The sequence below is a fragment of the Cnephaeus nilssonii genome (genome assembly GCF_951640355.1).
Source record: "Cnephaeus nilssonii genome assembly, chromosome: 7".
Classification (NCBI taxonomy): Eukaryota; Metazoa; Chordata; class Mammalia; order Chiroptera; family Vespertilionidae; genus Cnephaeus; species Cnephaeus nilssonii.
Window position 1 is genome coordinate 11,331,383 of NC_137078.1, and position 27,885 is coordinate 11,359,267.

Consider the following 27,885-nt stretch of genomic DNA (forward strand, 5'->3'; position numbering starts at 1 on the left):
ATGCATTTCTTTCTTTATTTTTTATCCTCACCTGAGGATATGTTTCCATTGACTTTTAGAGAATGTGGAAGAGAAAGGGAAAGACAGAGAGAAACATCAAAGTGAGAGGAACACCTTGATTGGTTGCCTCCTGCATGAGCCCTGATCTGGGCCCCGGCCAGGGAGGAGCCTGCAACCTAGGTTCATGCCCTTGATCAGAATCGCACCCAGACCCTGCTGTCTGCAGGCCGAGGCACTATCCACTGAGTCAAACCGGCTAGGGCAGGATATGACATTTCTTAGCCCTCCAGCAGCGGATCTTCATTTTTTTCTCCAGAAGTGTGGTGGAAAAACCCTAGACCACCTTTTTGGATTCTTATTACCCAAGTTACTAAGAATATTACCAGTGGCATACAGGAAGCTTAGCCAATGTGCAGTCAGAAAAGGTGTTTCCTCTATAGTTCACACCAATCGAGGGCTGGGCCCTGCTCAGGCCTAAAGCCTCTGGACGAAGCTTTAGGCCTGGGCAGGCCCCTCCAGTTCCCTCTGATCACCGGCTCAGCCCCTGCCCAGGCCTGCTCAGACCGAAAGCCTCTTGGGCAGGAGCGGACCCCCAGCTCCATGCGATCAATCGCAGGGGTTCCGCTCCTGCCCAGGCCGAAAGCAGACCCCCAGCTCCCTGCCCAGGCGATTGATCCAGACCCCCAGCTCCCTGTCCACTCTTGCACCAAGCCGAAGCAACCCCCAGCTCCCTGCGATCGATTGGATCAATTGCAGGGGGTCTGCTCCAGCACCAGGCCGAAGCGGACACCCAGCTCCCTGCGATCAATCGGAGGGGGTCCGCTCGTGCTCCAGGCCAAAGCCTCCGGTGGAGGCTTTCAGCCTGGTGCCAGAGTGGACACCCAGCTTCCTGCAATCGATCGCAGGGGGTCCGCTCTTGCACCAGGCCGAAGCAACCCCCCAGCTCCCTGCGATCGATTGCAGGGGGTCTGCTCTGGTACCAGGGCTTTCGGCCTGGTGCCGGAGCGGACACCCAGCTCCCTGTGATCGATCGCAGGGGTCCACTCTTGCACCAGGCCAAAGCAACCCCCAGCTCCCTGCGATCAATCGCAGGGGGTCCAGCAGAGGCTTTCGGCCTGGTGCTGGAGCGGACCCCAGCTCCCTTCGATCCGTTGCAGGGGGTCCACTCAGGGCGCCTAATGTATGCAAATTAACCGCCATCTTGGTTGGGTTAATTTGCATACCCACCCTGATTGGCTGGTGGGTATGGCTTGGGTGTAGCAAAGGTGCAGTCAATTTGCATATTACTTTTTATTAGGAAGGATTACAATCAAAAGAGAAGACTTGAGTTGGTTACATGAAATTCAAGGTAAAGATTAACCTTTGTCAGGGAAGATACGGGCCTAGGACATGACTACCTACCATATAAAGTTTTCATTTCAGACCATTCTTTGTGGTGATTTTAGGTTTCTGAGTTTGTATGGCTGCCAGGCAGGCCTCCCCTGAGGTTGTCAGTCTAGTATGTGGCTCCTTTTTGTCCCCAACAGCTTAACAAGACCAAACCGAATTTAATTTCAAACTATAGGAGCCCCAAAATAATGAGACTCAAGGACAAGTCCGGATTTCATAGCATTTGTATAATATTTCCGTCCCCTGGAAGCTAATTCACAGGCCAGAGGAGTGTGGGAGTCCTTGAATGCACCACAGCTTCGGGTGAGGTTTGCTCCTTTTAAACTTGTTCTGCGCTGTCAAAACTTAAGTCTGTGTGGGAGGAGCCGGCACTTTTCTGGTCACCGAGGGCATAATTTAGTTTCTGCAAAGCCACCACAACATGCTGGCGGGTCTCGCACTGTGGTCTCCGGATGGAAATCCTCGGGAGAGTCGGGACTTGCTTTGACGATGGTCTCCGGTGGCTCAGCGGGCGAGGTGACTACAGCCAGAGCAGAAGGACACGCGGCCCCTCCCGCAGGCGGAGCTGCTGGGTGCGGCTCCCGGTACCTGTGCTCACCCGGTCACCTCCGGCCCCGACCGGGTAGGGCCGCCCGGCTCCCGCCGCGGACTTCGCGCTGACTCGCCGCGCGACTCCGCCCCCCTCCCGGCGCCGCCGCTATTTGAGGCCCGGCGGCTCCGGCGCTCCCAGCCGCTGCTCCGCTCCCCAGGCGCCGACACTGCGGAGGGAACCCGCGGGAGGCCGGTGAGCGGAGTCGGGGCGGGCGCCGCGCGCGGGCGGTCCTGGCATGGGGGTGGGGAGCTTGCGGCTCGGGTTCCCTCTGCGAGCCCCGCGGCGGCTGCGGACGGGGACTCCACCGGCGAGTGGTGCGCGGCCGCCGGGCCCTGGAGGCGGAGTGTCGTTCCCTTCGGGACGCCCAGCACCGCCGCGGGGGAGGCGGCCGGCGGGCATGGGGACCGCGCGGAGCCTCGCCGGCTGCTGCCCGGGGGCCCCGGACCACAGGTGACGCCTGCGCACTGCCCCCCCCCGCCCTCGCCCGGGGCCGCAAGTTACCCCGCCCGCCCCTGGACCACAGGTGACCCCGCCCGCGCGGAGGACGCTTCCTGCGGGGTGCGGGTCGTGGGGAACCCGGAGGGTGGGGACGGGGCGAAGCAGGTTGGAGAAGGCGGGCGTGGGGCTGGGGCGCGCAGAGAAGCCGAGGGGTCGAAGCCGGAGGCGCCGCTCCCTCCGCGGCGCCCCGGCCTGGCCTCGCCCGCCGGGTGTGGCTCGCCCTGTGAGGTCATTCGGGCCTGCGCAGACAAAAGCGGGGACCATTCCAGATCTTGTCACGTCTCTGCCTTTTATTAAAATCACTGCGGGCAAAATATTACTGATTTGGTGTCTTCAGGGCTAAGAGGACTTGGGGAAACTTTTCATCCTACTTGGGGCTGTGGTGCTAGAAGTAATTAACACTTAAGCCGCTTTCTTCCCCCTCCTGCCCCTCTGCACCAGCTCCGCTTTGGAAAGGAGAAGTCTAGCAAGTTGAATTCGGATGCGCCCGGAATACTCGGTTGCTGCGGGGGGAGCTGGGTCCGCGCTGGGACGGTGCCTCCTGGGCCCCGTTGTACCTGATGACAGGGATGTGAGTCAGGGCTGCCTGCTCCTCCCCCGTGTGGTTTAGGGTTTATGTGGTGAGATGAGGATTGAAAAGTACCCTTTGGATTAACATCCTGCAGTGTTGTCTTGCTGGGCCAGGTAATGTGTACTGTGATAACAAGAGTTGCGGCTGTTATCAGTATTATGGGGTGTGTCCCAGTATTTCATGACTAGTGAGTAATTACGTCCTTCACTTTATGCCAGCACAGAGAGAAAAGGGTGCAATTGTAGTCATACTTGGGGCCAGTAGACCAAGTATTTACAATTATATGAGACCAATCCCAATCCAAGGAATTTATTACAATTCAGTTTATTACAGTTAACTCTAGCTAGTAACAGTAGAGTGCAATAAGAATGAATGAAATCAACATTGCTGTCTGTTTATACCAGCAATTTTCAACCAGCGTGCCCCAAGAATTTTTCAAAGATATTAGTCAGGGGTATCGACCTCTTTTCCCTTAGAATGTCAAATTAAAAAAATGACAACTGCCAACACAACAATAGCCTTGTGGTGTGAATACCCTGTCTTGAACCATAAATATATATAGGTCATATAATAGAGTTGCATCTTATTGGTCATGTCGCATAATAGGGTTGCATCTGATTGGTGAATTATTGGTACTAGAAATCTCTATATACAAATGTAGGCACCTGATTTTTTAAAAAGTGACTTTGGAGCAAAGAGGGTAGGTAATTACTGTTAGGGTCACCGTAGGAGGAATGCACGAGGCCAAAGGGGGTGAAGAATTATGAATTTATTGGGTCATCTGGAAAACCAGATGGGCTGAGCCCCAAAATGGCACCAGCCCCCAGGGACTGTGAGTCAGGTTTTTAAAGGCCTATAGCCAGGCTTTTTCTGGGTGGAGAATTCTCTGTGCAGGTGCGGATTCTGGGAAACTCTGGAGGGGAGAGATAACGGTCTTAGCAGGTGGAATGTGGTCTAAGCAAGTGAAATCTCCATTGTGAAGTGGCCTAAAGGTCAGTTCCCAGGGGGAAGGGGTATAGATTGAATTATTTGATCAGACCTAACAATTGCTATTATTGTTATTTTTTGTAAATCAAAATTATACCCATATTTTTTGTAACATTTTTTGATGTTGCAGAATTTTAGTAATTAGTTATGTGTGCCATGAGATGAGAAAGGTTGAAAATTACTGGTTTATACTCAGAAAACCCTATATCACATCAAACATATATTGTGTGACCCCCAGATGATCACATACCTTACATTCCCAAGTTTGCTGGACCTGAGATTAAACCTAGACATCAGAAGAAAGAAAATAATGTGTAATTTACCCACCATTTATTTACTACCCACTGTGTTAGGAATTAGTTTGTTTATTTAATGTTTATAGTAAACATAGACATAGAAGGAATCATCCTCTATTAACAGATTACTGCTGCTCAGAGAAGTTACACACACACACACACACACACACACACACACACACAAAACAAAGGGACAAAACAGGAGCCCAGGTCTCCATTAAACCAATCTTTGAATGGTTCAATTTTGTGGGACACTAAGGCATGCTTAATTCAAGAAGGCAAGAAGCACAATTAGTAACACCTTTAAAAAATTATTAAGACTTGATCAGTTGAATAAAATCAATTATGAACATAAACTGCTCCAAGTCACGAGTGGTGCTATAGGGAAAAATGGTGCTAGGGTAGATTTGTTAGACTTGTTTATATATAGTTGAAGTACTGAGGACATGCACATACATATATAAAATTGCTCATTAATAAAACCTTAATACCCAGTTTATATGCTTGTGAATAAAAGTTTTTAAAGTACTTTATGTAAGACCGGAGGCTGTATTAGGCAGTTGAGTTTATATGCCATCTGGATAAAGGCCAGAGTCTGGGATTTCCAAGGGAAAGCAGGCAATTTAAAGATAGATGAGAGCTCTGGCCAGTTTGGCTCAGTGATTAGAGCTTTGGCCTGCAGACCGAATGGTCTAGGGATGTGGTTCCCAACCTTTTCTTGGCCATGCCTCACTTAAGCCTTCCTGTGACATATAATTCTTATTCAAAAAGTGAACTCCTATTCACATGGAGGAAGCCTAAAAGGCCATTGACTTGGTCTAAAGAAGCTTCCAAAGAACACGGCATCCATGAAAGAGAAGAAAAAAGAACAAAAGGACAGTTGAAGTACTGAGGAAGAAATCACTAAGAAATTGTTAAAAAAATAATAATATGAAGTGATATGAAAAGATAACAAATAAAGTTTCAAAACATAAGAGAACTGAAATGCATAAATATGTCACAATATATATTTATATACTGTATATGAGGCTCCTAGAACCATAAGAAACACAAAATTTTCACTGTTAATAACTCTCAAATTGCCCCCCTTAAAAATCAAATTGCCCCCCCTGTGGGGCGTGTGCCCCCGGTTGGGAACCCCTCGTCTAGGGTTTGATTCCCGGTACCTTAGTTGCAGACTCTATCCCAGTTGGGTGCATTGGGAGGCAACCCATCAATGTGTGTCTCTCACATCGATGTTTTTCTCTCCCTCCTCTCTCCTCTCCCCTCTCTCTAAAAAAATATCAATGGAAAAAATATCCTCCGGTGAGGATTTAAAAATGAATGAATGAATGAATAAATAAATAAATAAATGAGAAAGAGCAAATATGTGGTAAGCAAATTCTTGCTGGGCCACCCAGAAACAATGGAGCACAGGGGGAGTCCCAACAAACAGGCTTTACTGGATCTCTTCCTTTGGTTTGTAATGTGGTGCTAAGGTGATGTTCCTTTTCTTTAAGCAGGTTTTTATATCTGAATTCCTACATATAGGTGAAAGGGCAAGGTTCAGAAGTTCTTTCTGAGTCATTTCTTTCTTTCTTTTTTTAATTCTCAACCCAAGGATATGTTTTACTAATTTTAGAGAGAGGAGAAGGAGGAGAGAGAAAAAAATATTGATGTATGAGAGAAACATCCATTGGTTGCCTCCTGTACGTGCGCCCACTGTGGATCAAATCCACAACCCAGGTGTGTGCCTTAACCAGAAATTGAACCTTTTGGTGCATGGGCCGACGCTCTAACCACTGAGCCGGCCAGGGTGAATCATTTATTTATCAATAAGCAGCTTAAAAATCAATATCCCAAAAGGCATATTTTGGGGTGGTAAAACTTTGGTCCCTCTTGACAGCATGATATATTAGGTAGTTGAAAAGGAAACTCCCCAGCTTTGTCACTGGTGTGGCCCAATGACAGCACCAAAACACTTAGGTTCCTTGAGGATTCAGGTCTTGTACTTTACAACCCCTCTATTAAAAGAAACCCAAGAGTTTCTTGATACCTTGTGTCTTTGGCCTAGAAAAAAATTCAAAATGGATGTGTAAGACCTTGCTGTTGCTGTAATGCAAGGATGTTTGAGAGCGCTACATCTCAAGATAAAGCAACAAATTAAAGAGAACCCCACCAGCCCAGTTATGACCACTTGAGAATCAAGGCGGAAAAAAAAAATAATCTAATTGAATTATTTATAAAAAGCCATGGGTCTATTAATAAGTTCAGATGAGGGGAATAGATATGCTTTAAAAAGGCACCAAAGAATTTTATGTTTCAGGAAATGCTGTGTGGTGATCCACCCATGTTTGCTATGTAAAAAGTTTGGTTATTCCAGTTTCCTAGGCTAATAAGCACAGTAGTTATACAAACTATCCTAAAGTCTGAAAAATTAAACTGAGGTTTGGTGAGATTTGTGTTTAGTTTAAAGCATTAAAAAGTTTTATCTATTAATATATGTATCCAGTACTTACATTTTTAAGAAAAAATAATTTATTTCTTTTTATTTTTTATTTTTTGTTAATCCTCACCTGAGGATATTTTTTCATTGATTTTTAGGGAGAGTAGAAGAGAGAAGGAAAGACAGAGAGAAACATCCATGTGAGAGAAACATTTAACTGGGGAGAGACAAATTTAAAATAAGGAAAATCAGTGTTAAGTGAAAGAAAGGAAATGCATTCTGAGTTATAAAGAGAATCTCGAATGGGAGAAGGGCGGGGGCAATTGATAAGACAAACTGTTCTTGTAGTATTGATATAGGCACTGTGTTTTGTTTTTGAAAATGTTGTTTTTTAAATACATTTTCATTGATTTCAGAGAGGAAGGAAGAGGGAGAGAGGGATAGAAACATCATTGATGAGAGAGAATCATCTATCGGCTGCACGCTCCCTACTGGGGATCGAGCCCACAACTCGGGCACGTGTCCGACTAGGAGTCAAACCTGCCACCTCCTGGTGCATGGAACTTCGCTCAAACAACTGAGCCGCACTGGCTGGGCGGTGGGCACTGATTTTTAAACTAAGTATATGTATATAATTTTGTAAAAAGAAATATCAACCAATCATCTAAAAAGAATTAGGAATGTTGTACAAAATGTGAACATGCAGAAAAATATAAAAAACTTGAAAATTTACTCATAAATCAGAAACATTTGGTATACAGTATTTCCATCCATTTTCTGTCTATAAATTATGCTTACATGTACTTTTCTTCCTAATTTAATTTACATAGAAAATATTTTGAAATTGTATTTCTAGTTTTATATTTTCTTTTAAAATTAATTTTATGTATTTCTTTGATACTAATATGATATTAAAACATTAATATCTCCATTAATATCCTATTGTGAATGTGACAAAATCTAAAGTGGTTCTCTGTTTGGGGGCACTTAAAGGTGTGTGTTTTCCCTGTAGCTTATGAAATACCTAATAGTTGTTTTTGTGCTTAGTATTGTTGCCAGTAAAAAATGGTTTCTTGTGGTGTGCGAGAAAGGAATTTCAAAGGGAGAAGTTTAAGCTAGTGCCAAGCTTTATTGGGTTGAAGGGAAATAATGCCCCCTTGGGGATGTAGAGGAGGGGCAGGCTCTAGTAGCAGCTGCTCTGAGAGTCCTTATAATGCTCCATAGATTTTCTTGGTTTTCGGGAATGAGTAGGCTTGCTTGCAAACTATTCAATATACTTCCTGGATATCTCCGGCTTGTGTTGGGCCCTCCCTCCAACCAGTCCTCTTTCCTGGATCCTCTGGGGTTCCCTGCCCTCATCTCCTCTGATCCTTTTCCCAGACTAGAGTCCACCCTTCTGTGTCACCATTTTGGCTCCCACTGCACATGCCCCAAAGATCTGCTTCACCATCTTGGCCTCTACTGTGCTCATATCTGGTAAAGGAATTTCCTTTGCTGTTTTATCCCTCCCCCTTGGCAGTCTCTGCTACTAGGCCAATTGACCCCTGGGGATATTGAAAAGCAGGAGGGGTGTTAATCCCCTTGGCAGAGATTTGGCTATCTGCTGGGGTGTCTGAAACTGTGACTTCCAGATTTAAGCCTGATTAAGTGTAACTTCCAGACTCTGTTGGGCCTAGCCAGTCTAGCTCTCTTCTCTTTTGTGAACTCTTAGCTGCTTAGGCTAACAGTATTTTCACCAGTACAATTTAGTGAAATTCCTAGTGGTGAAAGTGTGTGGGTGGTAAGAGTCTTGGATGGGGTAATGAGGGGACCTGTGGGATCTTTCCTTGGCTGGTTGAACTTGCAACAAACCTAATATGCACAGGGCCCTAAAACTCTGTCCTTTCTCAATTCACCTAGGAGCTAAAAAATGTAATACTTTCCTCCCACCTTCTAAGTTCTTCTGGCTGGGCGAATAATCAAGTTAACAAAGACAAATTAGCAGGAGAAAATCAAAGTTTTAATACATACTCATGGGGAATTCACATAGGCATGGAACTTCCAAAATGGGGCAAAATTTGGTATATATGTCATTTTGGACAAAGGGAATAAGAGGGGATGAGATCTTAGATATCAGATGTGAGAATTGATAGGTAGTTGAGGAAGAGAACACACATGGTAGGCAATTTTTTGCCTCAGTGGGACTCTGGGGTGATCTAGCTTCCAGGCCCCTGCTTGGTGCCTTTCTATACATCATATTTAATTCAGATTAGGCTGAGGTGAACACCCTGAGTTTCCTTCTTGACACAGCCTTTCCATCTGAATCTCTTAGGCAGAAAAGGTGGAGGTCAAAGGTGTTTTGTTTTTTTTTGAGTCTTTTGTTTATTAATAACCAGCTTAAAATCAATATCCCAAAAGGCAGCTTCTGGGTGGCAAAACTCTGATTCCCTTCACAGCTTTGGGGCCATATTCAGTGCCCACAGTTGTAACCAGCAAGGCCTGCTGGGAAGCATGGCTGATTCTGCAACCTCCACAGGCCTTTCGGCCAGGTGTCTCCTGCCTTCACCCTCCACTCCGTGGAAACAGCTGCTCTAGCCTTCCTCTCTCCTGGTCTGTCGGGCCCCACCCACTGCTCAGATGAGTAATTTCCTCAACCTCTGACTGGGAAATATGAGCTGGGTCAGTGTTTTAACTTGAGCTGCTCCCCACAGAGCCCCTCCTCCCTGGCCTGCTCTGCTGCACCTGCAACTCTGGACTGCCTGGGCCCCTCACCGCCTCTGTCCTCTCACCTGGCTCCTCCCAACACACTCCTCAGGCCCTTCCTCAAGTAATGGCTTTAGGGCAGCAGTCCAAAGACAGGGCATCGGCCCTGAGTTGAGCCTGTTCCTTAGCGTGTGACAAGAAAAATGTTGAGATATTCTAAATTAAAGTGACAGCAGTCGTAGAGTGAGAGAGACAGAATAGCGGGCCTATTAATAGCTGTGGCCAGCTCGACAAGAGACTGCTCATTTTCCTATGTATCTGTTGGAATTTAGGGTTAATTTCCAGGTGGCTATTTCTGAGATTATCCAAAAGAGAATAGCCAGGCCCCATCTCTCCCCTGGAACCTCCACTATCTTGACCTTAGGAGCCTCCACTTGTTATTTATTATTATAGAAAGAGGAAGGGAAAGAGAGAAAGCCCTGACTGGGTAGTTCAGTGGTTAGAGTGTCAGCCTGCGAACTGAAGGTTCGAGGGTTTGGTTCCTGGTCAAGGGCATGCACCTCGGTTGCGGGTTCGATCCCTGGCCCCAGTCAGGGTGCATGTGGAAGGCAACCAATTAATGTGTCTCTCTCACATCGATATTTATCTCTCTCTCTCTCACCCTCTCCTTCCCTCCCACTATGTCTAAAAAAATCAATGGAGAAAATATCGGCTGGTGATGATTAAAAAAAATAGAGAGAAACATCGATTTGTTGGTTCACTTACTTATGCGTTCATTGGTTGCTTCTTGTATGAGTCCTGAATGGGAGTCGAACCCACAAACTTGGTATATCTGGACAAACCTCTAACCACCTGAGCCAACTTTGCAGTCTGCTGCCCACAGCTCATTCATGGGAATGACACTTCCTTTCTGCCTCTGTGCCTTTCCCGGAGCTGGCCCCCTTCAGTTTCTCCCACCCCTTTTCTCTATGGTTAATGTCAGTCCTTTCACAATGGCTTACTACATCTCTGAAATGGAGTCTTCTCTTCTACATTATTAAAACATTCAACCAGCCTGGCAGGTGTGGCTCAGTGGTTGAGCATCGACCCATGAACCAAGATGTCCTTTGTTCGATTCCCAGTCAGGGCACATGCCCAGGTGGTGGCTCAAACCCCAGTGTGGGGCATGCAGGAAGCAGCCGATCGATGTGTCTCTCTCACTGATGTTTCTATCTCTCTATCCCTCTCCCTTCCTCTCTCTCTAAAACAAAAACATATTTTTTAAAAGCAAAATCCAATAAACAAAAACATAACTAAAAAACATTCAACCATATTTTCTTATGTAACTTGTGATTGTATTTGTTATTGGGGAAATTGGGATATCCCTTCCCCCCACTGAGTGCTGGGAGTGGAGTCCGTACAATATCTCAAGAAAAAGAATTTTCTGAGACTCACACGGGAGGATGAGTGATTTTTATTTGTATGGGATTATATTTCTGTGTTTCCAAAGTCCCATTTCAGTCATAGAAGAAGTGTAAAAGCAAAGCCAGTGTCCAGACTTTCCGTTCCATGTTGTAGCCAGGTCCAGTTCAGCATCCGGCTAGTTATGGTCCATTAGACATTGTGTTTGGGGGTTCACATGGGTGTGGGCCATGTAGACAAATGCCAGGGAGCAGGGGTGGGAGAGCTTGGTAAGCCTGGAGTCAAGTGCAACACACCAAGAGCAACCAAGGGTATAAGAGAGGAAGTTTTGTTCAGGAAATTAAGTATTCCAAATCTTCCTCCACTTACAGTGGCCATTCCCATTCTGGCCAATGACCTCTGTTCCCAAGTGTGACTGACAGACAAGTACCTTCCCCATGGCACCTCTACTTTACTGGGCATGTGTCTATCTCTCCTCCATTGGACCCCTGGGGAATGTAAAGCTTTAACTTCCTGGTGAAGCTGCCCAATGACATGCCTGTAATATTTGGCCTTCCCTTTGCTACTTTTCCGTTCTTAATAACATGGTATCATTATGAATGAATTTTAAATTATAAAGTAACTAGAGGCCCCGTGCACGTCAGAGGGGTCCCTCAGCCCTGCCTGTGCCCTCTCACAGTCCAGGAACCCTCGGGGGATGTTGGACATCCTTAGCGCTGCCCCAGAGGTGGGAGAGGCTCCCACCACAGCCGTGCTCGCCAGCCTGTGGGAGCACACTGACCACCAGGGGGCATCTCCTGCATTGAGCATCTGCCCCCTAGTGGCCAGTGCATGTCATAGTGATCAGTCATTCTGCCTTTCGGTCGATTTTCATATTAGCCTGTTATTATAGAGGATACATATAAGTTCACACAACACACCAAACAATGCAGAAATGGAACCAAAAGCCAATAACTCCTTTCCTAATGTCTCTCCCAGGAAGTAACTAGGTAAGAGGTTGAGTGTGTACTGTCCACACCTTCTCTGGGCTCACGGACATGTGTATAGATAGAAGTCCTCCTGCTTTCCCCCCACAAAACAGGATTCTATTATAAGCACAACTTCAATGTTTTTTCACTTAAAATTAGAAACACAATATAACTTTGAGGTTCCCCCAAAGGAATAGAGTTTTTTATGGGCACCTGTTTGCTGACTGAACCAGAGTGTCAGTGGTCACTGTTAACAGCGTGAAATGCAGTCAACTGTAAGCCTAGTTTTTGTGATACTGACGTTAAGTCCATCGTTTCAGACTCGCCATCATGGATACTCTTTCCGAAGCAAATGGCACTTTTGCCATAAACCTTTTGAAAAAGCTGGGTGAAGACAAATCGAAAAACGTGTTTTTCTCGCCCTTCAGCATCTCCTCTGCCCTGGCCATGGTCCTCATGGGGGCAAGTGGAGACACCGCGGCCCAGATAGTCCAGGTACGTGCTTGACGCCATTTCTGGGGAATAGGAAATACTGTTAATTTGTTAGTTAACTGGTCTTCCACCTTTCAAATCCCAAAGTACTGGCTCTCTATCAGTGTGACAGGGCTGTGGGTGGAATGCTGCCAGGGAAGGATGTGTCAGCCCTGGGCATATGCCCTGGGGCGAGTGCCTCTGACCCTCTACTTGGGAAAGCAATCAATTTCGCCAACCCCTGGTAGTGGTTTGTGCAGGACTTTGTGAGTAGACATAAAGCCACAGGGTCAGGTTGAATCTCACAGTAGTCTTTGGGTATTGTCAACTGCTTTTCAATTGTTAAAATTTTTTATTTTAATTTTCTTATTTAAGTGTACAATTTTTCAATGGTGTTTCAGTTCTTTGTTGTTGAGTGACTACCCCGAAAAAACTTAGAGCTTAAGGTGAAGATTTGCTCTGGGTGGACTGAACGGTGATCCTGTCCCGCTTGGCGGGGCTGTGTCACTGGTGTAGGCCTCAGGCCCCCTCCATGCAGGTGGCCTCCTCTGCGTGCTGCCTTGGCCTGGCCTCCCACATGGCCTCTCTTTGGCAGGGTGGCCTGGCCTGGCCTTCTGCATAGCACAGTTCCGAGCTTCCAGGAGGACAAGTGCTTTTCAAGCCTCTGCTCTGTCACACATCCTGATGCCCCATCACTGAAGCCAGTCCCAGAGTCTGCCTCCAGAGTGGTGTGCAGGGCCTCAAGACTAAGGCATTAGCTCATCGGGGTCCCTCCCTGATTGCCACAATCTGCCCGCTGGCTCCTAATGGTTCTCAGCCCTCCCATAGGAAAAGTACACTCACCCCTCCCACTGCCCCGGAGTCTGATTTCATCATGGGCCCGGTCCGGGTTTGAAGTCTAGGAAGAACAAGGCTATTGAGGCTCTTTGGTGTGGTTCCTGGGTGCAGAGCTTTGTGAACTAAAGACAAATTATTGCCCCCTCACCCCCTAATATACAGTGGTGACACAGGGTGGGATATCTGCAGTGGACACACCCTTCACACGTTGTAGGGCAGTGTCTCAATCTGCTACAGCTACCATAACAAGTACCACACACTAAGTGTTTGAAGCAACAGAAATTCATTTCCTCACAGTTCTGGAAGCTGGAAGTCCAAGAAAAGGTGTCGGCAGGTGTTATAAACAGTGGTGGGATATTGTATATATCAACCTAAATCTGCCTCCTTGAACAAAAGCACGTGCTGGGTGCCTGTTTGAGGCAGGACTCTGTGCTGGGGGACAGTGTCCTGAAGATGCTCAGAGGCTTCTCTGCCTAGCAGGAAGGTCTGTGTGGCACTTAATCTTTCTAAGGTGTTAACAAAATGAACTTTATTCTGCCCTTGAGGCCTAGCCCTTGAATTTACAATTGCCCTGAGGTCATATCTTACTAGTACTTTTAGAATCACTTGCCCACTGGAGAGGCTGGGAATAAGAAACATTTTTATTTTCTACCCCACAAATCCTAGGTTGGAAATACTTCCTTTAGATTTTGCTTGAAAATAAGCGATCTTTAGCTTACCTTTATGTTCCCAGGAACTGAAAGGAGCCACGTTCTTTCTGGACTTCTCCCAAACCAAATCTGGGGTTCACTAGCAAAATGTCTAACTTTTCCCATCATTGTAGATGACAGTCTGTCCAATTCTGCCAGTCCATGCCATGAGCTCCTTTCCTCCAGCCTCCAGTAAGAATTTCTTCACTGTCCTTCCAGCCTTTGCTCACAGTCTCCTTTCTTCCTTCCATCCAGCCTCTGACAGCTGCCTAAGTTCGAAACAAGTGCTATACACATATTAGATTTTTGTTATGGCATAACTTTATGTCTAGATTACAGTGTGGATTTTCTACTGCTGCAAAACAAACCATCCCAAACTTAGTGATTGGAAATAACAATGGTTGATTATTTTTCAGATTTTGTGGGCTGACTCCATGGTGTCAGCTGGGATCACTTATGACCCAAGAAAGGCTGCTGGCCGCGGGTGCCATTTGACAAGTAGCTCTCCCCCTGAGGTGTTGCTCTCCCAGGCTTTCCATGTGTCTGCCACAGGACAGCTTAGATATCCTTACACCATGGCGGCTGGGATCCAGGAGAGCAAATGTGGAGCTGCCAGGCCTTCGAAGGCCCAGTGTCCCTTCTCCTGTGCTCTGTTGGTCAGAACAATCACAGGGCCAGCCTGGATCCAAGGACTGGGGAGAGGCTGCAACTTTTGATATTAGGAGTGGCCTGTCTTCACTGAGAATTGGGGCCAGGCTGACAGCCTTATTTTCAGGCAGACAACAAGAGTGGAGCACCCAGAAGCTGGGTCTGCAAAGGGCATTTCTGCTCCTGCCAGTGCAGGCAGGGAGGGCTCTGACTCCTTGCAGGATGTGTTAGAGGGAAGAGTGACTTTCAAGATACTTCTGTCTTTAGTTGGATGACTATTCTTTTAGTCTGTAGTGAGGACCTGTACAGTTCTTAGGCAGAGTTGAGTGTTTTATCCAATTTCCTGAAGTCAAAGCATACTGAAGTTGTACATTTTTATTCTGTGTTCTATTTCAGGCACTTTATTTCAGTAAAAGTGGTGGCGGAAGTGCAGATGTCCACGAGGGCTTCCAGACGCTCCTCACCGAGGTTAACAGGGCTGGCACGCAGTACTTGCTTAGAACTGCCAACAGGCTCTTCGGAGAAAAGTCCTTTGATTTCAACTTAGTAAGTCGTAATTGCTGTTTTCACTAAGGAAGTGAAGACCACAGGCAGTGGGGAGGGGTCATGTGGTACAGCAGAAAGCTTGTGGGCTATAAATTCACACAGACGAGCATGAGCTCAGGTCTACTCACCTCTCAAACTTCCTTTAACTCTCATTCAGTTTTATACTCTGTAAAATAGGCCTTATAACAACTACTGTCCAAATACGAAGCTCAAGTGACTTATAAAAAAAAAGCTAACATGGAGCATAGTACAATTTAAGATGAATTGGCCAAAACAAAGAAATTATAAAAATGAATATTTCTAATCTTTTTTTTCTACATATTGGTAATTTTTTTGTGCAGTGTGAGGCATGTTTAATTTTTACACATATAAATATTTTTATTGTTTTTTCCAACACAGAATTTTCTAAAATTATATTTTTATTGATTTCAGAGAGAGGAAGGGAGAGATAGAAACATCAGTGATGAGAGAGAATCACTGATCAGCTGCCTCCTGCATGCCCTCTACTGGGGATCGAATCGAGCCCGCAACCCGGGCATGTGCCCTTGACTGTGTCTGCAGGCCAAGGCTCTATCCACTGAGCCAAACCAGCTAGGGCCAGAATATTTGTTTTAAGTGCTTATTTGTCTAAGTATATTGGTTCTCTTTATCTATAATGCTTTCCATGTTTTAAAAACCACTCAAGTGAATATAGTCGTGCACTGGTGGGGTCACTCAGCCTGGCCTGCGGGATCGGGCCTAAACTGGCTCTCTGATATCCCCTGAGGGGTCCCGGATTGCAAGAGAGTTCAGCCCAGGCCGAGGGACCCCACCGGTGCATGTTCAGGCCGGGGAGGGGCTGCGGGAGGGCTCCAGGGAGTGTCCGGCCCATCTCACCCAGTCCCAATCGGCCGGACCCCAGCAGCAAGCGAACATACTGGTCGGGGCATCTGCCCCCTAGTGGTCAGTGTGCATCATAGCAACTGGTCGAATGGTCGGACACTTAGCATATTAGTCTTTTATATATATGGATACTAAAGGAGGCAAAGAAAGAGCCCTTGCAGTTTCTTTTCTACAACCCATTGCTCCCTCCCCAGTGTAAGAGCTTTTAGAAATTTGAAGTGTATACCCCCATACATGTAGAAATTTGTTTTGTGGGGTTTTCCCCTATATAACATCATCATAACATCTTTTTTTTTTTTTTTTTTTTGTAATTTGTTTCTTTTCACTGAACACCATGACTTAAATTCTTTGCATCTCAGTATATGTGGATATACCTTACTCTTAATCTGGTATTCTTTTTCTGTTTTTGCTTTTTTTCTTAGTTTTTAATTTTTTTTTGTTTTCTTTCTTTCTATTATCTGGTATTATTAAATATGGATGTATTGTAATCATTCTCCCATTGACGGGCATTTAGGTTGGACCCAATCTGAACCATACAGACAGTAAATACCTATGATACTCCACTGTGGACTTGTAGAAGAAAGGAAGGGAGTAAAGTTTTAAGTGAATATTGTGAAATTACTGTCCAAAATGCTGTAGCCATGCCACAGTGTGATTTTTTTTTTATAACCTGCTTTACTTATTTTTATCAGTCTTAGCTACTTCCTAGGTTATCATTCTTTTATGAGCTTTAGATATAAAGAAAAAGAAAACTTTCAATAAAGACAAAGGGCTCCAAGATCATGTGTAATTACAACAACAAATTAAGGAATACACACAAACAGACACAACCAAAAGAAGTAAAAATAATGACAAAAACATAAATGTAGAGGGGGTGAGTAAAAATTGTAGTGATTTTAGAATGTGTTAGAACATAAGCCACCATCAACTAAAATGGACTGCTATTAACATAGCTTGGTATACATGAAGCACATCATAACCACAAACAAAAAATCTATACATGGTATACAAGAAATAAAGAGAAAAGAATCCAAACACAATATAGAAAGTCATTAACATAGAAGAGAAGAGAGCAAAAGAATAAGAAAGGAACAGAGAACTACAAAAACCATCAGAAAACAATTAAATGGCAATACCTATATACCCATGAAAAATTATTTTAAATGTAAATGGACTAAATGTGCCAATTAAGAGACATAGGGTGGCTGAGTGGATAAAAAACAAACAAGACCTGTACGTATGTTGCTTATAAAAGACCTGGCTCAGATTGAAAGACATACACAGACTGAAAGTAAATGAATGAAAAAAAATATTTTATGCTAATAGCAATTAAAAAAAGAAGAAGAGGTATTAATACTTGTATCACACAAAGTAGACTTTAAAACAAAGACTGTAATAAGAGACAAAAAAGGCATTTTCTTAATGATAAAACGATCAATCCAACAAGAGTCAATAACTTTTAAACATTTATACACCCAACATAGGAGTACCTAATATATGTCAAATATTGACAGACCTAAAGGGAGAGATCAACATTAATACAGTCATAGTAGGGGACTTGAACACCCCATTGACATCATGGGATAGTTCAGCCAGACCGAAAACTAACAAGGAAACAGTGGCCATGAGTGACACATAAACCAGATGAACTTAACAGATATCTTTAGAGCACTTCAGCAAAAAAAAAAAAAACACAAAAGAATATACATTCTTTTCAAATGAACATGGAACATTTTTTAGGATGGAACACATGCTAGGTCACAAAACAAGTCTCAACAAATTTAAGAAAATTGAAATCATGTCAAGCATCTTCTCTGGTCACTATGGTATGAATTTAGAAATCAGGTGTGAGAAGAAACTGAAAAACACACAAACGTGTAGATAATTAACATGCTACTCAACAATGGGTTGGTTAACAAGATCAGAGAAGAAATCAAAGTCTATCTTCAGAAAATGAAAATGAAAACACAATGATCTGAAGTCCTAGTCTGAGCAGTTAGTCAAGAAAAAGGAATAAAAGGCATTAGGAAAGGAAGAAGTAATACTGTCACTATTTGTAGATGATATAATATTACATAGAAAACCCTAAAGACTCTATACCAGCCGAAACCGGTTTGGCTCAATGGATAGAGCGTCGGTCTGCGGACTGAAAGGTCCCAGGTTCGATTCCGGTCAAAGGCATGTACATTGGCTGCGGGCACATCCCTGGTAGGGGGTGTGCAGGAGGCAGCTGGTCGATGATTCTCTCTCATCGATGTTTCTAGCTCTCTATCCCTCTCCCTTCCTCTCTGTAAAAAATCAATAAAATATATTTTTTTAAAAAAAGACTCTATACCAAAAAACTGTTAGAACTAATAAAGAATTCAAGAAGTTGGAACACATAAAATCAATAAACAAAAATTTATTGCATCTCTATACACTAAAAACAAAAAATTAGAAAGAAAGATTAAGAAACAATTCCAGCCCTAACTGGTTTGGCTCAGTGGATAGAGCGTTGGCCTGCGGACTGAAGGGTCCCAGGTTTGATTCTGGTCAAGGGCATGTACCTTGGTTGCGGGCATATCCCCAGTAGGGGGTGTGCAGGAGGCAGCTGATCGATGTTTCTCACCGATGTATCTAACTCTATCCCTCTCCCTTCATCTCTGTAAAAAAATCAATAAAATATATTTTAAAAAAACTATCTGTTCTTATAAAAAAAAAACAATTCCATTTACAAATGCATAAAATAGAACAAAATAATTAAGAATAAATGTATCCAAGGAGGTGAAAGACTTGTATCTGATAGCTATAAGACATTGATAAAAGAAATTAAAGAAGACACAAATAAGTCTAAAAATATTGCATTTTCATGGATAGAAATAATTAATATAGTTAAAATGTCCCCACTGCCCAAAGCAATTTATAGATTCAATGCAATCCCTATGAAAATACCAAGCACATTTTTCACAGAACTAGATCAAACAATCCTAAAATTTATATGGGACCACAAAAGACCCTGAATAGTCAAAGCAATCTTGAGAAAAACATAACAAAGTTGGAGGGAATCACACTCACTACCTGATATCAAACTATACTATAAGGTTATACTAATCAAAACAGCAAGGTTCTGGCATAAAAACAGACACATAGATCAAAGGAACAGAATAGACAGCCCAGAATGGTCAGTTAATTCACTATATGGTCAGTTAATCTATGACAAAGGAGACAAGAATATGCAATGGGGAAAAGACAAAAAACTGGACTGATACATACAAAAAAATGAAACTAGATCATTTTCTTACACCACGTGCAAGAATAAACTCAAAATGGAATAAGGACTTAAATGTAAGACCTGAAGCCCAAATAACTCCTAGGAGAAAATATAGGCAGTGAACTCCTTGACATCACTCCTGGCAATATATATATATATTTTTTGATACATCTCCTAGCACAAGGGAAACAAAAGAAAAAAATAAACAAATGAGACTACATCAAACTAAAAAGCTTCTGCACAGCAAAGGAAACAACAAAATGAAAAGACAACTAAATGGGAGAAGATATTCACCAGTGATACATTTGATTAGTGGTTAATATCCAATATGTATAAGGAACTCATACAGCTTAATACCAAAAAAAACAAAAAACACAAAAAAACCCCACACAAATCAAAACAAAAAACAATCTAATTAAAAATGGACAGAGGGCTTGAATAGACATTTCTCCAAAGAGGACATACAGATGACCAATAGACATATGAAAACATGCTCAACATCAGTAATCATCAGGGAAATGAAAATTAAAACCACAGTAATATATCACCTCACATCTGTCAGAATGGCTCTCATCAATAAATCCACAAACAAGTGTTGGTGAGGATGTGGAGAAAAAGGAATCCTTGTGTGAACCATGTCCAGCATGGCCAGGGTTGAACCTGAGGAGGGGCAGTAAAGGATTAAAGAAGACAGATAAGAGAATACAGTTGGGGTCAGATGGGACACTGTTCTTGGATGGAGAGACAGTGCCACAGCCTGCAAACTGTCTTTATTTTATAGTCAGATCCCAGGAGGCAAACAAAGGTGTGGTCAAGATGCTTACAATGTTCTTAATTAAATGCACCTGAGAACTCTATCCAGCTTTGTTTTGGCAGCACTTGCTGCACCTCCCGCAGCCTACATCACTCCACAGGTTCGGACCATAAGGTCAAGCTTACAACCATAGCCTTTGGCTATAATTGTGCTGGGAGGGCTTTGCCCTCCAAGCTGGGACCTGCACATGGCTTTGCCACGAGAGGACAGTGCCCTCTCATTAGTCCAAGGCTTGAACCTGTCCAAACGCTGTAGCCGCTCTCCACACTTGTGAACTGTTGGTGGGCTTCTAAATTGGTGCAGTCACTATGGGACACAGTATGAAGGTTACTGTTTAAAAATTTAACCATATGACCGAACAATTCTACTTCTGTGTATTTATCTGAAGGAATTCAGAACACTAATTTGAAAAGATATATGCTCCCCTGTGTTCATTGCAGCATTATTTACAATAGCCAACATATGGAAGCAATCCAAATGTCCATCTATAGATGAGTGAATAAAGAAGAGGTGGTACATATATACTATGTAATATTGCTCAGCCATAAAAAAAGAAAAGAAAAAACAGAATGAAACCTTGCCATTTGAGACAACATGAATGGAGCCTAGAGGGTATAATGCTAAGTGAAAGAAGTCAGACAGAAAGACAGATACCATATGATTACACATATATATGGAATCTAAAAAAATAGTAAATGAACAAACAAACAGAAATAAACACATAGATACAGAGAACAAAGTGATGATCACCAGATGTGTGGGGGTTGGGGGAATGGGTGAAATAGTTGAAGGGATTAAGAAATATAAATTGGCAGTTACAAAATAGTCGCAGGGATATAAAGTATAGCACAGGGAACATAGTAATACTGTAATAACTATGTATGATGTCAGATGGGTAGTAGACTTATGGAGGAATCACTTTGTAAGCTATATAAATGTCTAAATATTATGATGGACACCTGAAACTAATAGAATATTGAATGGCAACTGTAATTGAAAAATTAAAAACAACAGAGCAGTAAAATTGTTAAAGCATGAATTATGTGAATATTAAATGAAATATATCTAGATCATTTAATACAGTGTCTACAACATGCTAAGAATAGAATATTACATAAAACAGTACTAATGATAATTCATCTGGTCCTCACGGTGACCCTCTGAGATATAGGCACTGCTGTCTCCTCGTTTACAGGGTAGGTTAAGGAGGCTTAGGGGAGACTAAGCGGCTTTTTTAAGGGTGCGCAGCTAGTCATGGGACTTGTGTTCTAAGCTGTTGTGCCTCAGTGCTTCTCTTATGCCATTGGAAGGAGAAATGTGAAATCCTGTAATATAAAAACAAAACTGAAAAGTGGAATTAAGTATTATCTGCAATCTGTTAAAAAAAAAAGTTTGGGAAACAATTCCATAGTACACTGTCAACGAATTAGTTGTTCCAGTATATTTGTTTTCCATCAAATTGTCTACTTTTATTTGCCATAATGTAGGTGTTCATTAATATTATCATTTCATAAACTATATTAACAAAATATAGTTTAAACTTTTGGGAGGAGTTGCTTATGCTCTAGAACAATCCATCCAAAATGGTAGCCACTAGACAAATGTAGCTATTTAAATTTCAGTCTAATTAATTAAAGTGAAATACAGTTAAATATTCAGTTCCTTAGCAGAAGTAGCCATATTTCAAGTGCTCAGGAGTCACCTGTGGCTTAGATTTGGAACATTTCTAAAGTTGTGCTGGGAGTGGTTGTGTAGAATTGCACATTTTCTCCTCATTATATGGAACGATAGGCCCTGGTTCTGAAATGTAGAGGGAGCTGTGGCTCTTGCTGTGGGCAGAATGTCACTTAGCAAATGCAGTGGCCTTGGAGTGACACTGTCGTTTCTGCATCTAGTGTCTTTCTATTTATTTCACTGGTGCACAGCTAAACCCTTAAGGATCTAGCAATTTATGGTGTTTACTTGATATTCAGACCACTGTTATGGCCTGAATATCAAATGTAGGTGAAAATTGAGAAATTAAATTTCAGGTTAATTTCTCATTTACTTATTTCTCATATTATTTATTTATTCGTCAATATTTTTAAATTTAAAAAAGATATATATTTTATTGATTTCAGAGAGGAAGGGAGAGGGAGAGATAGAAATATCAATGATGAGAGAGAGTCATTGATCAGCTGCCTCCTGCCTGGGCATCAAGCCTGGGCATGTGCCCTTTACCGAATCAAACCTAAGATCCTTCAGTCCGCAGGCTGATGCTCCATCCACTGAGCCAAACCAGCAAGGGCACCTCAATATTTTTATTCCTTATATTTTTTATTCCTCGTATTACATATCATGAAATTATCTATGTTTTTTTTGTCACAGTTAGGAAGTAAGTTGGTGGTGTTGCTTGTTTTTGTGGCCATGCAATTGTGTTGTTGTCTCTCCCAGTCTTTCAAAGATTCCTGCCTCAAATTCTACCAAGCGGAGATGGAAGAGCTTGACTTCTTCAAAGCTGCAGAGGAGGCTAGAAAACATATCAACACCTGGGTAGCTAACAAGACAGAAGGTGAAAATACATTGTTATTCTATTTTATTAGTACTAGAGGCCCGGTGCACGAAATTCGTGCATGGGGGGGGGAGGTGTCCCTCAGCCCAGCCTGCACCATCTCCAATCTGGGGCCCCTCGAGGGATGTCCAACTGCCCGTTTAGGCCCGATCCCATCTAAACGGCCAGTCGGACATCCCTCTCACAATCCAGGACTGCTGGCTCCCAACCGCTCGCCTGCCTGCCAGCCTGATCACCCCCTAACCACTCCCCTGCCAGCCTGATCAATGCCTAACTGTTCCCCTGCCAGCCCAATTGCCTCTAACTGCCCTCCCTTGCCAGCCGGGTTGCCCCTAACTGTTCTCTCCTTCTGGCCTGGTCCCCCCTAACTGCCCTCCCCTGCAGGCCTGGTCCCCCCAACTGCCTTCCTCTGCCAGCCCGGTCACCACTAACTGCCCTCCCCTACAGGCCTGATTGTCCCCAACTGCCCTCCCTTGCAGGCCTGGTCTCTCCCAACTACTCTCCCCTGCTGGCCTGATCGCCCACAACTGCCCTCCCCTGCCGGCCATCTTGTGGTGGCCATTTTGTGTCCACATGGGGGTGGCCATCTTTGACCACATGGGGGCGGCCATCTTGTGTGTTGGAGTGATGGTCAATTTGCATATTACTCTTTCATTAGATAGGATTCTAATCGATATTACCATCAGTTTCTTCACAAGAACATCAAATGTAAACAAATGTTTTCTTCTCAAAATAAGAGTAAACTTTTAAAATCCACTTCTGAAATATTATCAATACACTAGGGGCCCGGTGCACGAAATTCATGCACTGGGGAGGGGTCCCTCAGCCCAGCATGCCCCCTCTCACATACTGGGAGCCCTCAGGGGATGTCCTACTGATGGCTTAGGCCTGCTCCCCATTGGGAGCGGACCAAAGCCGCAGTCTGGCCTCCATTTGCGGGAGGCGACCCGGCTGATCAGGGGAAGGCACCAGCCCCATCACCCTGCTGCTGCAGCCACTGCCAGTCACCACAGCCACCAAGGTGTTTTCATCAACACAAACTCCAGTCCCTTCACCATGAAAAAATGACAACTTTCTTTAGGCATTTTCAAGATGTGTCTTTCATAGGATATGACATTTCTTTCTTTATTTTCTTTTTTATCCTCACCTGAGAATATGTTTTCATTGATTTTTAGAGAATGTGGAAGAGAAAGGGAGAGACAGAGAGAAACATCAAAGTGAGAGGAACACTTTGATTGGTTGCCTCCTGCATGAGCCCTGACCTAGGGAAGAGCCTGTAACCTAGGTACATGCCCTTGATCAGAATTGAACCCAGACCCTGTAGTCGGCAGGCAGAAGCTCTATCCACTGAGCCAAACTGGCTAGGGCAGGATATGACCTTTCTTAGCCCTCTAGAAGCAGACCTTTGTTTTTTTCTCAGGAGTGTGGTGGAAAAACCTTAGATCACCTTTTTGGATTCTTATTACCCAAGTTACTAAGAATATTACCAGTGGCATACAGGGAGCTTAGCCAATGAGCAGTCAGAAAAGGTGTTTCCTCTAGTTCACATGGATAGCCAGCTTTGCCCCTGCCCAGGCCTAAAGCCTCCAAGCTGGGCGGGGCCCTCCAGCTCCCTCCAATCATGGACTCCAGCCCTGCCTAGGCTTAAAGCCTATGGCCTAGGCTTTAGGCCTGGGCAGGCCCCGCTCCCTCACTCCAATCCCTGGCTCCCTCTGATCGCTGGCTCCCTCTCCCTCTCCCTCCGACTGCTGGCTCCCTCTCCCTCTCGCTGGCTCCCACTCCCTCTCCCTCCGACTGCTGGCTCCCTCTCCCTCTCCATCCTGCACATATGATTTTGTTCATTTTATGTGTTTTATTTGTGATGGTATTTTTAAAGTTTGTTTTTTGTTTGTTTGTTTGTTTGTTTTTGCTGCTGTTGTTTTAAGGACCAGGATTCCTTTCCATGGTTATATTTGGGGGACAGTAAATTCCTTCATCTGTGTGCTTTGTCTACACAGGGAGATGGCCCTATCTGAATATTACCAAACCTCAGGACACTCGTAGCTAACTGGTTCTTTAATTCTTCTTTTCAGGTAAAATTACAGAGTTGCTGTCCCCAAATTCAGTTAATCCAGGTACTCCTCTGGTTCTGGTGAATGCCATCTACTTCAAAGGAACCTGGGACAGCCAGTTTAGCAAGCACCAAACCCAGGAGAGACCATTTAAAGTCAGCAAGGTGACTATTTTGCAATAACAAAGGAGGCTCTTGGAACCTGTCCCTGTGTCCAGGGGGCGTGCTTTCAGGTCTTGGGGGCATGCTCCCTGGGCCTGGTTTGCCCACAGACCCAGCAAGGGGCCCCTGTGGCTCTAGCTGTTGAGTGCAGGGAGATGGGAGCAGAGGGCATGGGGGACAAGCTCTTGTCACTATTGCAGGTTGCTTTAAGGACTTCAGTTTTCTTCTTTTTTTTTTTTACAGTTTTCATAAAGGTCTATTTCATTATGGGCGGGTAGCGCATTTAACAGTTAAATACATTAAATAACATATAGGTGACTGCAGGACTGCCGCATTGGTAACTAGATAACCAATTCAACTAGAAACCAGCTAACAAGCAACTGTCTACATACATATTTAAAATACAGCTCTTATTTAGCTCATCCTGTTTTGATCACCTTCTTGGAGGGAAAAAAGCCTGCTGGTCACACTGAAAATATATTAAGGCCAAATCTTCTGATATCCATTCCCAGAGGTTGCTTTCAGCTGGATTAAGCCTCCAACTCCAGGGCAAGCCCCAGTTTGTGGCCACCAGCATTAATGCTCTTCCCATCTACCAGAGCAGACAGTGTAAGCTTCATATCAGGCCTCAGAGTCTGAGGGTAGCCCACTCCAATTAAACAAGAGTTGTTGACTTTTGCAGAAATGGAAGCAGTAGGATCCAACTGATATTTAGCTGCAATACCAAAGCGAGTGCAGTTGGTACCCGAAGTCCAAGCAAGGTTTACTGAAGCGTCACAATCTTCACATACTTCCTGATAAATTGAGCCTCCAAATTCTGTCCCAACATTGACATTAGTGTGTCTGGAAGTCCCCAGTCCTATAGCCCACTGCAAAGTTATTCCTTGTAAGCTTTGATTTGGCACTGCCGAAGGTCATCTGGTATCCAGCAAGCCAGCCTTCGTAACCAAAGACAGCTGAACCATGGATTGCAGGTCCAGCAAAATCAAAGTCAACACCACATCCAAGGTTTATACATTCCCTCTTGTAAGAAGACTTGATTTTACCACTTTTCTTTCCTATGTTTGGTGAAAAGGTGGTATCAAATGTCAGTTTCAAACCTTGACAAATCTGGTCTTCAATTGCGATTTCTGTTCCCAGGGTGTTATCAGTGTTCCATTTCTCTGTGAAAGTCAGACCATACTCACACCATTTATATTTGGTCTCCAAGGTCCCAGTAACTTTACCAGTGTCTGTATTAGATGAACCAGATGTTGAGAATTTCACGCCACTGCATGACTTTGTTTTCACGTCCAGTTTCACCAACCCAAAACCAAATCCTTTGTTGAAAATATCTCTGGCAGCTTTGCCAAGGTCAGCATATGATGGAGGAATACACATTGGCCATGCGCAGCTCTGTCCGTAGGTCGCCATGGCGAGGCTGCTGGAAGAGTGGTCTAGTGATCTCCTGGGGGGGCCGTCCCACCGCTCCGCTCGCAGCTGAGGCCGCTTTGCTCGCTCGGAGTTGGGCGGCGGCTGCCCTGGTGGAGGGCGAAGTGAAGGAGCAGGACTTCAGTTTTCAGTCCCTGGGTGTGGAGGGGGAGCCACGGAAAGGTGGTCGGCCAAAGAGTGATGTGGTCTGATTGATGATTTGATTTGCCAGATCCCTCTAGCCACTGGGTGAAAAAATCACAAGGGGGAGGGGCCCTTAGGGAATGACTAAAGGTCATCCCAGTGAGCAGCACTGGCTGGTAGCAGTGCAGGTAGAAAGTACAAGTTGGATTTGCGTTATATTTTAAAAGTAGGGTCAAATGGTTAGCTAATGAGTCAGAAGTGGGGTGTGAAAGACAGGAATCAAGGGTACTCCAGGGTTTTTGACAGTGGAATGAAAGGCATCTATATCAGCTGAGGTGGGGAAAACTATAAATGGAACAGACTTGGAAGGGAATATGAGGAGCCCAGTGTGACATGGGACATTGGAAGTTCCTTTATGTCCAAATGCAGGTGTCAAGCAGTCAGTAAAATATATTAGTCTGGTGTGCAGGGGAGAGTTCCCAGTAGAAATAAAAGTTTGGGAATCCTAGTTAAAGTCACAAGACTGAATGACATCAACAGGGGAAAAGCAGTGTAGGATTTGAGCCCTGGATTCCCGTGTCTGGAGGTTGAGGCAGTGAAATCAAGCCGGCAAAAGAGGGGGCTGCTGTGGTCTTCTGGAGGCCAAAAAAGTATCTCCGGGGGCCCAGAGTGGCCAGCTCTGTTGATTTGTCCAGTGTGTAAACTGGTTCTTATTTCAGATTAACGTTTATCCTTTTTCTTTATAGAATGAGCAGAAACCTGTGCAAATGATGTTTAAAAAATCTACCTTTAATATGACCTACATCGGAGAAATATTCACCAAAATCCTGGTGCTGCCCTACGTTGGCAAAGAGCTGAACATGATCATCATGCTTCCTGATGAAAATGTCGACCTGGAAACGGTAAGAGTGCTGAGCCCTGATTGTGCTGGGAGGCAAGGGGATCACATTTGCTTCTCTGTGCAGCAGTTCTGAGCGTTGCCCAGGGAATGCTTCTAATGTTACATAACTTCCCATCACTGCCATCTCCTACCGTGCAGCAGCGAGCATTCACAGCGCAGCCCAGGTTCCACGGGGCAGCACTGTTCTAATCATAAACTCTTCAACCCTCCTCTTCTAGGTGGAAAAGCAGCTCACCTATGAGAAATTCATAGAGTGGACCAGGCCGGATATGATGGATGAAGAAGAGGTGGAAGTGTTCCTCCCTAGATTCAAACTGGAGGAGAATTATGACATGAAGAATGTCCTTTACTCTATGGGCATGACCGATGCCTTTGAGCCAGGCAGGGCGGACTTCTCTGGAATGTCGTCTGGGAGAGACCTGTTTCTGTCCAAGGTCATTCACAAGTCCTTTGTGGAGGTCAACGAGGAAGGCACGGAGGCTGCGGCTGCCACCGGCGCCATCATGATGCTTCGATGTGTGAGAATCACGCCGAGGTTCTGTGCTGACCACCCCTTTCTTTTCTTTATTCAGCACAGCAAAACCAACGGGATTCTGTTCTGTGGCCGATTCTCCTCCCCTTAGGACAATGGTCGGCCCTGCCTGTAGCCCTTCTCCTGTCTCCTCTGACACTTCACAGTGTGCCTGAACCCCAAAATAAAGGGCCTAGTTTTGAAGTTCCA

General features: G+C 44.4%; 2 protein-coding genes across 3 annotated transcripts; one reads left to right on the forward strand and one right to left on the reverse strand.

Moving 5' to 3' along the window:
* Positions 1–1,391: 1,391 nt before the first annotated feature.
* On the forward strand, positions 1,392–27,885 carry LOC307103768 (serpin B6-like). 2 transcript variants are annotated; one of them, XM_079778277.1, is made up of 7 exons: positions 1,392–2,173; positions 12,130–12,304; positions 14,851–15,000; positions 22,380–22,497; positions 24,570–24,712; positions 27,010–27,165; positions 27,383–27,885. In XM_079778277.1, exons 2-7 carry the CDS (start codon positions 12,140–12,142, stop codon positions 27,785–27,787), a joined length of 1,137 nt encoding a protein of 378 aa, XP_079634403.1. In that variant the 5' UTR covers positions 1,392–2,173; positions 12,130–12,139; the 3' UTR covers positions 27,788–27,885. The 2 variants fall into 2 exon arrangements, with proteins under 2 accessions (XP_079634403.1, XP_079634402.1); XM_079778276.1 differs by lacking the exon at positions 1,392–2,173 and adding an exon at positions 2,236–2,431.
* On the reverse strand, positions 24,813–26,982 carry LOC307103773 (non-selective voltage-gated ion channel VDAC2-like). The gene is given in 2 exon segments (XM_079778282.1): positions 24,813–25,552; positions 25,554–26,982. Coding segments are annotated over 2 exon segments (882 nt in total). The 5' UTR covers positions 26,123–26,982; the 3' UTR covers positions 24,813–25,239.